This window comes from Cyprinodon variegatus, unplaced genomic scaffold (assembly GCF_000732505.1).
Source record: "Cyprinodon variegatus isolate N-32 unplaced genomic scaffold, C_variegatus-1.0 Scaffold1157, whole genome shotgun sequence".
Classification (NCBI taxonomy): Eukaryota; Metazoa; Chordata; class Actinopteri; order Cyprinodontiformes; family Cyprinodontidae; genus Cyprinodon; species Cyprinodon variegatus.
The window spans coordinates 156,655-167,723 of NW_015151610.1; the positions used below are offsets into that span (position 1 = coordinate 156,655).

An 11,069-nucleotide genomic window follows, 5' to 3' on the forward strand; every position below is an offset into this window, starting at 1 on the left:
AATTCAAGTTTTTATAAATTTGGTTCACAGAAAGATCACACATTTAACTGAGAAAACATTCCAAGAAAATACAAATCTCTCCAGAGTAACTTAAATAAATGTACAGTACAAAAATAACATGGGTTCTTATCACAGAAGTTGTTTTTTTTGTCTCTTATAAGGAAGGTACAGTGGCACAATCTTCTTCTTTGTATAGTAAAATAAAAGTTCATCCTTTTTTTTTTAGCTGTTTTGCAGCAGTCAGCCCAGTTAAAATATGATACATTCACTGGCTTTCTTATCCCACTGGCAGAAGGCACAAAGGAGCAGGCTTGGATCAAGTAGCATCCGCGCATATGGCTTTATTTCCTATTAAATGACATAAGGGAAATTCTAAGGGTGGTTGGAGGATAAAAAAATTGAGACCTGATGTGTTTTTTTGACGACAACTGGAACTGTTCCCAATCGCTATTTGATCCAAGCCTGCAAGGAATTCAGGCTTCATTCAAAACGAGCACAAAGTGCCGATAAAAAAAAAAAAAAAAAGCAAAACAGAAACAAACAATAACAACATGTAGTAAGTCCACATAAGTGATGTACAGCTCGGCTGCCAGGTTTAAAGCCCAGAGTGGGGCTGCGGTGAGCCAAGCTGGCCGCGCTACTGTGCTAGTCCTGCATCTTTAGCCATGCCGTAGAAGATTCCTCTTTGCGATATCAGGTTTGTGGGGGTATCAAACTCTGCTATCTGTCCCTTGTCCAACACCAGCACTCTGGAACAGGAGAGAGAACAGAAGAGTTACGGACAGGCTGCAGCTTTTCCATCAGCAGAACAGAGAAGAGAAGGGTGAATTGGGTGAAGTTGCCGTGTTTAAGTGAGGATTGGTAAGCAGGACCACATGCACTGCAAAAACAATCTAGAAATAAGTATTATTTACCATTAATTTAAGCAGGTAAGTAAGATGGTCTGCCAATGGAATGAGTATTTCTACTCTTTAAATAGGATAATTAGATAATATGGACTTGAAATAAGACAATGCAATTGCTATTTTTCTTATCTTAAATTGCCTTGTTCCTTTGGAAAAGTGCCTTCCTCACCTCTTCATTTAAAAAAAAATCTGTTTGAAGAAAAATTACTTATTTACATGACATTTTTTGCAGTGTGGGACACGCTGGGAGTGAAGAAGCAGAGTCGCCTGCAGAGCAGCTGTCGCTTTAATAGAATAGCAGCAACGATCACCATCTCTTTTATCCCTGAAGGGTCACCCTTTAACACCCCTGCTTTCTTTCATTATCTATCAGACGGTAAATCCAAAGACCGGCTCCCTTCCCAACGATCAGAACTCAGCTCAATTCCCCAAGATGGATAGTGATGGTAAAAGCTGCTATATATGATATAAGCAACGTGAACACCTGCCCACCGTGACGGGAAGCTGATCTTTTAGACACTTGTGTGTCGGCGACGGCCATAACCGGAGGCATTAAAGGGATCATTGGAAGGACAAAGGCTGCTGTGATCAATAATTCACATTAATTTCTCATAAAGCGTCAACACTGTCTAGCTGAGGGTTCGCCTAACTGCTGGGTCCAAATGTTCACCACATGCTCTTCTAGAAATACGTCTCACTTTTAAACAACTTTCTGTTCTTTCATATTCAGCCTTTTGTTTTTCTGTTTGGATTTTATACAACTGACCAACTGCTGGTATGGATTTTACACGAGTACAAATCAAACAGTCTGAAAATATAGTGACAGGTACTGGTATTCAGCTGCCGTCAGTCTACAGCATGAAGACAAACCTCTCTCTGGTCACGCAGCTGCTCGTTTCTTTATTTTTCTACAATTTTCCACATCTATATTTTACCGTTTTAATTTATGTCTAGACTTTGACTAGACCATCCCAACATGTAAATTCATTTAAAATCTAAACCGTTCATTTCATTGTGGCTCTAGAATCAGTTTAAGATTGTGGTCCTGTTTGGAGGTGACTTCCGCCCCCTCTAAGATATTTTCATCTGAGATTAGGACTCCCCTTCCTGTAGAAAAGCAAGTATCTGGCAGCAGCCTCATTGGTGCAGCATTATTTCTCCCTTACATCGTTACTTTCTATGGAGGGAAAAACCTTAACCCTTCCTCATCTCACTAGAGGACTTTCTTATACGCGCATTTATTGTTCCTGTATGTGGCTGAAAGCTGATGGGCTTTATAGGATTTTCTCCTGTTTTAGCAATCTTCATGTGGAGAACATGAGTGGTAGCTACAAGATGGATTCCTTCACCCCTCTTTTAAACTATCTGTCCTACATCAGTTTAGATAAAGTACAAAGTTTCTTTCCATCCACTATCAACCTTATCAGCAAGGCCCAGAGACCCCACTGCCTCTTTCCCTCCCCCATTCATCTACACCAACGTAGCATCTCCAGACCTCCCCTGTTACATTAACACACAGTCTACTGTGTATATAGTATACAGCTATATTACTGTGGAGTAAAAACATTTTGAGGTATGTCTGTTCTTAGCCTCACAGGCTCCAAACCAAGGTCATGCGAGATGAGAACGAGTTACACAACCTCCTTCATGGCATGACGGGGAGGACTGTTGTTTTGAGAAGATCCATCTCAGTGAAAGATAAATTAAACTACAAGGGAATGGCCTTGATGAACTCAAGCTTCGATGTTCAAGTGTGAGAAAGTTCTTCATGCAGGGGATGGGTTGGTTCCCCTGGGGGAGTGTGTGTATGATTTTGTAAGCCTCAGCTTCCTAACTCCACATACTATATATTGTATATAGTTACTGCAAGTTTTATATTGTATATAGCTATATATTCTGTATATATATATATATATATATATATATATCCAATTTGTCTGCACCATCAACAACAAGTCAAATTCCTTGTTAGTGCAAACCTACTTGGCAATAAAACTGATTCTGAATGTTTCAGAAGGGCTGTAATAAAGTTGTTTTTTTCAGATCAAATAATGAACTATTAAACTGCTAGATGATCTGAGCTTAAGATATTACTTTCTAGCCTTATCCTTAATTGTACAGCAGCTTTTTTTCCTTCTGCTGTGTTCCTTGGTCCTCATAAGACTATAACCACCACTGTTCCCAAAAACCTCAATAAGTTGCTACATGCATGCTGATGTTGCACAGTTTCCACCTAAGTCAGTTAAATAACATGCTGCTCTCATTTTGCACTTCTTTGATGTTGCATATAAAACACTTTACAGTACAGTATTTTATTTTTGTTTTTATCTTTTAACTCTTCACTATTATGTTATTCTTATACATTCTTATAAGCTCCACATTTATGTGATCATTCTTTTCTATCTTTATTTTTTATGTTTTTTGCTGCTGCAAAAAACAGAATTTCCCCATTGTGGGACAATAAAGAGATTTTCTATTCCATTCCATTATAACTACTAAATCCTGATAAAAGTGCATTAAAGTTTTTAATGTGACAGGATATGAAGAATGTTTTCTTGCCCAGACTTGTCCCACTACAGCCTATGGGGAATACACATTATCAGTCTAACCTTGTGTAGTCCATAATAGTGTTAAGTCTGTGTGCGATGGTGAAAACGGTGGATTCCTCAAATTGAGTCCTGATGGTGGACTGGATGAGATCGTCCGTCTCCAGGTCGATAGCAGCTGTAGCTTCATCCAGGATGAGAATCCTCGTCTTCCTCAGCAGAGCTCGAGCCAAACACACCAGCTGCCTCTGGCCCACACTGGAGATAAAACAGAGAACCAGTAAAACCAGTCTGTAAAAGGAGAGAGACACACCAATCCATTTCTCCTTTCTCTTTTAAACCCACCTGAGGTTCTCTCCTCCCTCTGAACACTCCATCTCCAGTTTTGCCGACTGGTTGCTGACAAACCTACTGAGGTGGGAGTGTTCCAGGGCTTTCCACACCTCTTCATCACTGTACTTGTCAAACGGGTCCAGGTTCATCCGCAGCGTCCCAGAGAAGAGGACGGGCTCCTGAGGATGGACCACACAGTGACACGTCTGATCAAGACATAAAAAAGACTGAATCCATTTATATTTTTTGCTCTTATGTTGATCAGAACCAATAAAGGCTGATTTATGCTCAGAAACCAGGTGGTCTGCGTGTGTGTCCCAGTGAAAGCAAATGAGCCCCCCTCCTTCCGCAGACACTCTGCTGCACCTCTCCAAAATTGTAGGTGACCATAGACAGGAGGCCTCTGATTGGTCAAATCTACATCCGCTCTATACTATGCGTGTTTCCTGTTTGGTACCTTACCGGCTTGTTTTGTTTGTATGACCGCCATCGTGGAAAATGACTTGTGAAGATGGACCAGCTAGAAGAGCGAGGTGCGTGAGAATGCTGGGACCATTTTCCCACCTGGATCCCCGGTCTTATTCGCCCTCATGTCCCTCCGTTCTCACACAATGTTTCCCCCACTTCCTCACCACCTCGGCTGTATCTACCCACAACTAGTTGGTGATTGTCCCTCTTGCGTTGTGGCGTGGAATAACATCGCAGACCACGCTTCTATATTGGCTATAATTTGTTACTATCTAGAGACTATTAATAAAAGGAGGCGAAATGCAGCTCCAGACGAGCAGAGCGTGTGATGACGTCAGGAGTACGCTTCTGTTCCAATTGACACAGATTTACTCTGTGTACTCCCATTCTCACAAAGTCCATACTTTCCTCTGTTCTTGTCAAGAACGTACTTGCGAAGACAAGAAGTCCATACTCCAAACATCCATGGAGAAGCAGTATTTAGCTCCTACGCTCCCCTGATCTTAAACAAACTCCCAGAAAACTGTAAAAGTGCTGAGAGCCTGAGTTTAAATCAAAGTTAAAAACCCATTTGTTTAGAGCTGCTATTAACTGGTGAAGTTATACAGTTAACTGAGGTATTAGTTTAAGCTTGTTTTCCAGTAGTTTATTTGCTTTACTACCTGGCTATGTCTTTACTTTCTGCTTTATTTTCATTTTATTTTATTGTTAAATTCATGGGAAGCACTTTGAACTGTGCTATTATAAATAAACTTTCCTCATAGGCCCGTTTCGCCCTGCTCAGAATCTGGAGATTTAATTAAATCCTACTGGACTCTTCCATCAAACTGGAAATAGGTTGTAACCAATTCTTTTACCAACACGGACACCAAAACCTCCTTTACTTTGCTTTTTGTGGATCTGTGAAGGGTCAATAAAGTTTCCTTCATTAGTCTTTGACAAGCTATAATAATTTTTGAGCCATCTTCATATAAAGAGCTTCCAATACAACCTGCAGCAAACCAAATATGGCGGATGTTTTACCACACATGCGCTAACTGACACCAGCAGCTCAGACTGTCATCATGTGGACTGAAGCTCCCTCAGTAAGGTCTGTGTGAGGCAGACGGTTTGTACCTGAGGAATGATGGTGAGTTTGGACCTCAGGTCATGCAGACCTATCTCGGATATCTTCACGCTGTCAATGGTGATCTCTCCTCCTGCAGCTTCCAGCAGTCTGAAGAGCGAAAGCGTCATGGAAGATTTCCCCGCTCCTGTGCGACCGACGATGCCGATCTGCTCAAAAAGCAACAGGAGCCGTCAGAAGGACCCCTTTCTGGCCAGTAATGGTGCCAGACTAAAAATCTATCTGGGGAACGAGCCGCCACCTTCTCTCCTCCTTTCACGCTTAGTGTGATGTTTTTCAGCACGAGGTCCAGACCCTCGCGGTACCGAACGCAGTACTGGTTGAACTCTACGTTCCCCTTCATGGGCCATTCAGGAGGAGGCTTTTTGTCCTCCACCTCCCATGGGGCCTGTGAAGAAGAAGAACAAAGCTTTTCTGACACTGGTCTCCTCTGCAGCCTGAGCGGCCTTCAGCAGGAGGGACATTTTGTTTCACTTCAAAACAAAAGCTTTTTATCCGACGTGCAGCAGTCAGTTAACAGGGGGGGTGGGGGGCTGCAAAAGTACAGGCTGTACAAAATGCCCTGTTTGTGTTACGCAACAGGCAGAGGGCTTGTTGGAATCAGGAAAAGAAACATTTCTGGTTCTAGTTATGCTTTATAGGTCTCGTGCTCTTTGAGCTGAGAGGCTTTATGAAATGTTGCTGAATTCCTGTGTTTTTTCAGGGGGGGGGTAGTGGGAAGAGTGGAGGCAGCCATCATTTTAAAGTGAACACATGTTGGGTCCTGCATTAGCTTCTGTGGAACATCCACCGTCCTTAACTTGGCACATTTTAAATCAACAAACCTCAGTCTCGGTTTCTGAGTACTCCTTCACTCTCTCCACCGCTACGATGTTGTTCTCCAGGTCTGACGTCATCCGGACCATCCAGTTCAGGGACATGGTCACCTGTTCAAATAAACCGGGTTGTAACAGTATTTATGTACTGTTTGTTGACATTCACTGACAAATTTATACATATTAGATGTTTTTGACTACTTCTGTGCAAAAAATACCTCTACTTAGCTTCTTCTATCCTCCAAACAACTAACAACTTCCAGCTGAGGAGAAGCATCCTTACTGCCACCACCGTGCCTCAGCATGGGGAGGCAGCATTTAAGTGGATGTTTTCATCCACATCTACAATCTGAGCTAAAAGCTAACTCTGTCCAATAGCACTTCTTTCTTTTAACAACTGCTTTCTTCTTTGCACTCAAGCAGTATCTGGTAGATTTACAAACACTTGGACTTATTGGGGACCTAAATAATACAAAGAAAGACTGGCATGATCTTTAAAGATTCAGAGAAAAAGGTGCACTGCAAAAACGACCTAGAAATGAGTGAAAATGTCTTAAAGTGTATTTTCCCTTAATTTGAGCAGGTAAATAAGATGATCTGCCATTGGAATTAATACTTATACTCTTAAAATAAAATAAGTAGATAATATGCACTTGAAATGAGACAGCAATATTTTTTTTTATATTTTAAATGTAAATTGTCTGTTCCATTGGCAAAGTATCTCTCTTTCCTCCTCAATTAAAGAAGAAATGCACTTATCCTAAGAAAAAATAACTTAGTTAGATTTATATTTTTTGCAGGTGATTTGCTGAGATAAAGTTAAAACATGCAACGGGGTTGGTTCTGCCATTTAAATGAGTAGATTGCATGTTCTGCAGGCAGTTTGAGAGTGGCTGTAGAGAAAAGTGGAGGTTCCAAACCTTGGAGTTCGATCTAATAATGATTAAAAATTTGATTTAATATAATAAATACTAAGTAAATTATATTTATAAAGCCATTTATATAGGAAGCTATATCCAAGTGCTACAAACAAAAGTAAAAAATAAAATGACAAAAATAATGAAATCTAAATATAAGAAAATGAAATATAATGAGAAAGCTTTCTTTGTTGATTAACTTGTGTGAATAGATACAGCTGCTATTGGATAAAACTGATCTTTTTTTAATCGAAGGAGTTAAAAAAAAAAAAACTTCTGTTGTGAGGAGGAGAGATGAAAAGCAAATTCATAATCACATGTTTAAAAAAAATCCACCGCTGCAGGTACCTGGAGAGCGTATGACACAGACAGACCCACGAGGCCTGGGTTCAGAGTGTTCTTCCCCCCCACGGCGAAGAGAGCAGCAAACAAAACGATGCAGTTCCCGATGAACTCGATGCGTACTCCCAGCCACCTGCGTGATGACAGGGTTCCGGTTAAAAGCTGATCCACTTCATGAGGACACAATTATCCTTCTGTAAGACCTGCTTGATTCTGTGGTTTTTCATGCTTTAGCTGCAGCTTCTCTAACCTCCTTACCATCGAACAGCTGCTGCTCTCTTAGGGAAAGTTTCTATATTATAAAAGGAGGATGTTGCTTTCAATCTAAATTATAGCTTTCTAATCAAACATTTTATGATATTTTATCTGATTGTTGGTAGGTTGATGCCTTAACGATGGTAAATTAAGCACTTATACTAATCCATTAGACTTAATACAATCATTTTCCAACGCAGAAAATATATTATTGCTTAGAAGGAGAGTCCACAAGAGGTTGATGATACATAAAGATATTTTTTAAAGAATGCATGTAAAATCAATACTAAAAAAATAAATAAATAAATGAAAATGAGGAGGCTAGGATTTTTAAAGCTGCAACAGCAGGGTTCTGTCTCTTAGGTCAAGAGGGGGAAATTTCACAGCAGATTTGATAGGTCATAAAAATTTTGAGTGAAACACAAACACTTGTGAAGGAAAAAGGGGAGATGATCATCTTATATGGGACCGGCCCCTTAGTAAAGGCATTTACAGGATGCTAGGGGAGAGAAAGGCTGTGTCCAAATATCTTCTCTTTCCCCTGTATAGAGCACTAAATATTGCATACAAGTGTCCAAATGTCTAGTGAATGAAAAAGTAGTGGATTTAAAGTTTCCTAAAATGTGCCTTGAAAAGGGTGTCACTACCCGATCTGTCCCGGAAGCACGATCCGTCCTACGCAAACAGAAATACATGGTAATAAAACTGCTACTACTACTTATTCTTATCTCTAACTCACTAAAGAATGCTAATACACATCTTTAAAACATTTTTTATGACTCTTGTGAGACAATTTTATGCTTTTTTACATTTTCTTCGTTAAACTGCTTCTCTGAAGTCATCATCAGATATGCTCAAAGCAAAATATGATTAAACCATACTTATCTGCATTTAAGTTGCTTTGTTCTTTAAATTACACACTTTATAGCATAAAATTAAAACAAAATGAAAAAATAAAACTCAAAAAGACTACAGTTATGTTTAAATCCAAAGCAGAAAAAGTTAGCCACCGGAAGTAGGTAGGATCCCATTTCCGGTGCAGATCGGGAAAGAGACGAGTGATAGAACCGAGGGGATTTTAAGGCATCCATTTTCTCAGGAAATGCATTTTTAACCTTTAAAGTATTATATTTTAGTATGTTTACTATTTTTTGGGAGGGGAAACTAACAAAATAAAATCGAGGATGACCCGGATGTATATCTGGATGCGCATTCAGAACTTGATTGTGCTTCTGGGACGGATCGGGTAGTGACAGTGATCATCCACGGTCACTATTCAAGTAGATATAACCCAGAATGCTTTGCATAGTGGGCATAATGGAATTCATCTAAGACCCGAGAACAAAGATGGTGCAGGCACCATGCAGGGATCCGGAGCCCCATGACCAACAGGGAACGAAAAGAAATGATCATCTGTCAGAACAGTCAGTAAACTGAATTCATTATAAAGCCCACTATAGAGTCCCTGCTCGATTTAGTGATGGAGGGGGTTTAGGGCAGATGTTTAGATACAGCCATAGATTTTATATATTTAAAGGAAAACTTTCTCCCTCTGGATGTTCTCTGGATCGCCTCCCATTTATGTTTTTGTTGAGAGTGTGGTCCATAAATATTTATTTGTAGTAATGTAATCTACACTCTAGGACCATTGGAGTTGATGATCTTCTCCACCTAGTGACCTAAAGGTTATGACACTAGTTTGCAGATTTTTTTAATTTGTAGATGTTTTATGGAGTGAATTTTACTCCATATTTTTGGCAAGCAAACAACCTATTTTGTAAATGCAAACAACAAAAAATATGCAAAACTTTGTTTGATTTAGAAGTCTTTTGAATGAAAAAGAAAATTGAGTGTAACTTTGCTTTTTTTCTGAGATTTTCTTTTTTTGTTTACAGTAATTATTTCAGGAATATTCTTTTCCAAGTTGAGCTTTACAAATTATATTATTTTTAAATTGCATTTTAAAGACCATATTATCTTTATATTTAGGGCTTGATTTCCTCTGAATAAAGAGCAATGACCCATTTCTGTTGGGGTGACTGTTAAGCAGCATTTTTATTAGGCTTAAAGTGGAAAAGATGCTTTTTATAAAATGCAATTTAAAAAGAATGCAACTTGTGAAACTCAATCTGAAAGAGAAATTTAAAGAAAAAGATAAAATTGGGAAAAATAAATAAAACATTAGTAAAAAAAATACTAAAGTTACTCTTAACATTTTCATTGAATGACATTTTTAAAACTTGCATTTCTAAATTGTATATATATTTTTTGTTTCTTTTTTGTTTACAAAATGTTTTCCATACAATAATACTGGAAAGCAATGTTATTGTTTTTGCCGGGCCATGTTGGTGACATTTGGAGTGAAAACGACTTTGAATCGTTGCAGATAAGCAAACTAATCCAACTGTTGCTTTCTGCGTGTGTGTGTGTCTGCCGTAGCATTACATCAGTTTGCTTAGTAAATCAATAACTATGATAAAGCAAACATGGGGAAAAGTTGGTGAACAAAGGTTCTGTGATGAGAGATGTTAGTGAATATCCACAGACACCCTCATGTGTTTATTTTTTTGTAATATGATCTGTTCATTTAAAAGTTTTTTAATCTAAGTAGCGTTTTCCTGTTTGAATTAACAGTCTGCCTTAAAAAAAAAAGATTTTAATATATGTCAACCTTGTTCATCATAAATAACTCAATAATAAATGTTCCTCTCCAACTTCCTCTTTTTTAAACAATTTCAAGTTTGTTGCTGGAATTTAATCATACAGCTAAGCAAGATTAAAAAAAATAACTGGAGCTGCTAAATTATAGTTAACCTCTTCAAACAAACTGCCTCACTAAAACTATTCACTAAATCCTCCAAATAATTGAATCCAGGAATTCAATCTCTTCCATGGCCACAGGTTTGTTATAAAAAGCACCGCTGCAGGCAAACTGTTTCTACAAACATTCGTAAAGGACTGAGCAGGAGATCAGTGACCTCCAGAGTGGACCTGTTACAGGTGACCTGTGTAATAAGTCCAGCTAAGAATCTCCTCTCTACTGTAAGCTATTAGTGTTAATATGATAAGCTGGAAGAAATAAGAAATAATTAATCGACACATGAGCTTTAGCAGTGGATGCTGAGGGGCTCAGTGCACAGAGGTTTTTTAAACACTCTGTGAAGCAAATGGCTCCAAACCTGCACAAACACAGTACAACCAAAGCTTTAAAGTCGTAGGGAGACGGCTGTTCCAACCGTTCCATTTCCGAATTCTCCCGAGTGGTGCACGACTTTACACAAATGAATAGAGTGAATGTGATTGGTCGTTTATCAAAGGGGTGGGATTGTTGTCTTGTGTTCAAAATGTTCAATAAAAAAAGT

At 39.0% G+C, this 11,069-nt stretch overlaps 1 protein-coding gene across 1 annotated transcript in view; it reads right to left on the minus strand.

Annotated features, from left to right (window-relative positions):
• Positions 1-214: 214 nt before the first annotated feature.
• abcc3 (ATP binding cassette subfamily C member 3) overlaps positions 215-11,069 on the minus strand; it is a 62,386-nt gene continuing 51,531 nt past the window's right edge. Inside the window, exons 24-30 of the mRNA XM_015400870.1 lie at positions 7,459-7,585; positions 6,203-6,304; positions 5,620-5,766; positions 5,369-5,527; positions 3,797-3,963; positions 3,515-3,709; positions 215-749 (exon numbers count right to left, since the gene is read on the minus strand). Of these exons, the coding sequence (XP_015256356.1) occupies positions 638-749; positions 3,515-3,709; positions 3,797-3,963; positions 5,369-5,527; positions 5,620-5,766; positions 6,203-6,304; positions 7,459-7,585 (1,009 nt within the window). The 3' untranslated portion in view covers positions 215-637. The remainder of the gene's footprint in view (positions 750-3,514; positions 3,710-3,796; positions 3,964-5,368; positions 5,528-5,619; positions 5,767-6,202; positions 6,305-7,458; positions 7,586-11,069) is intronic.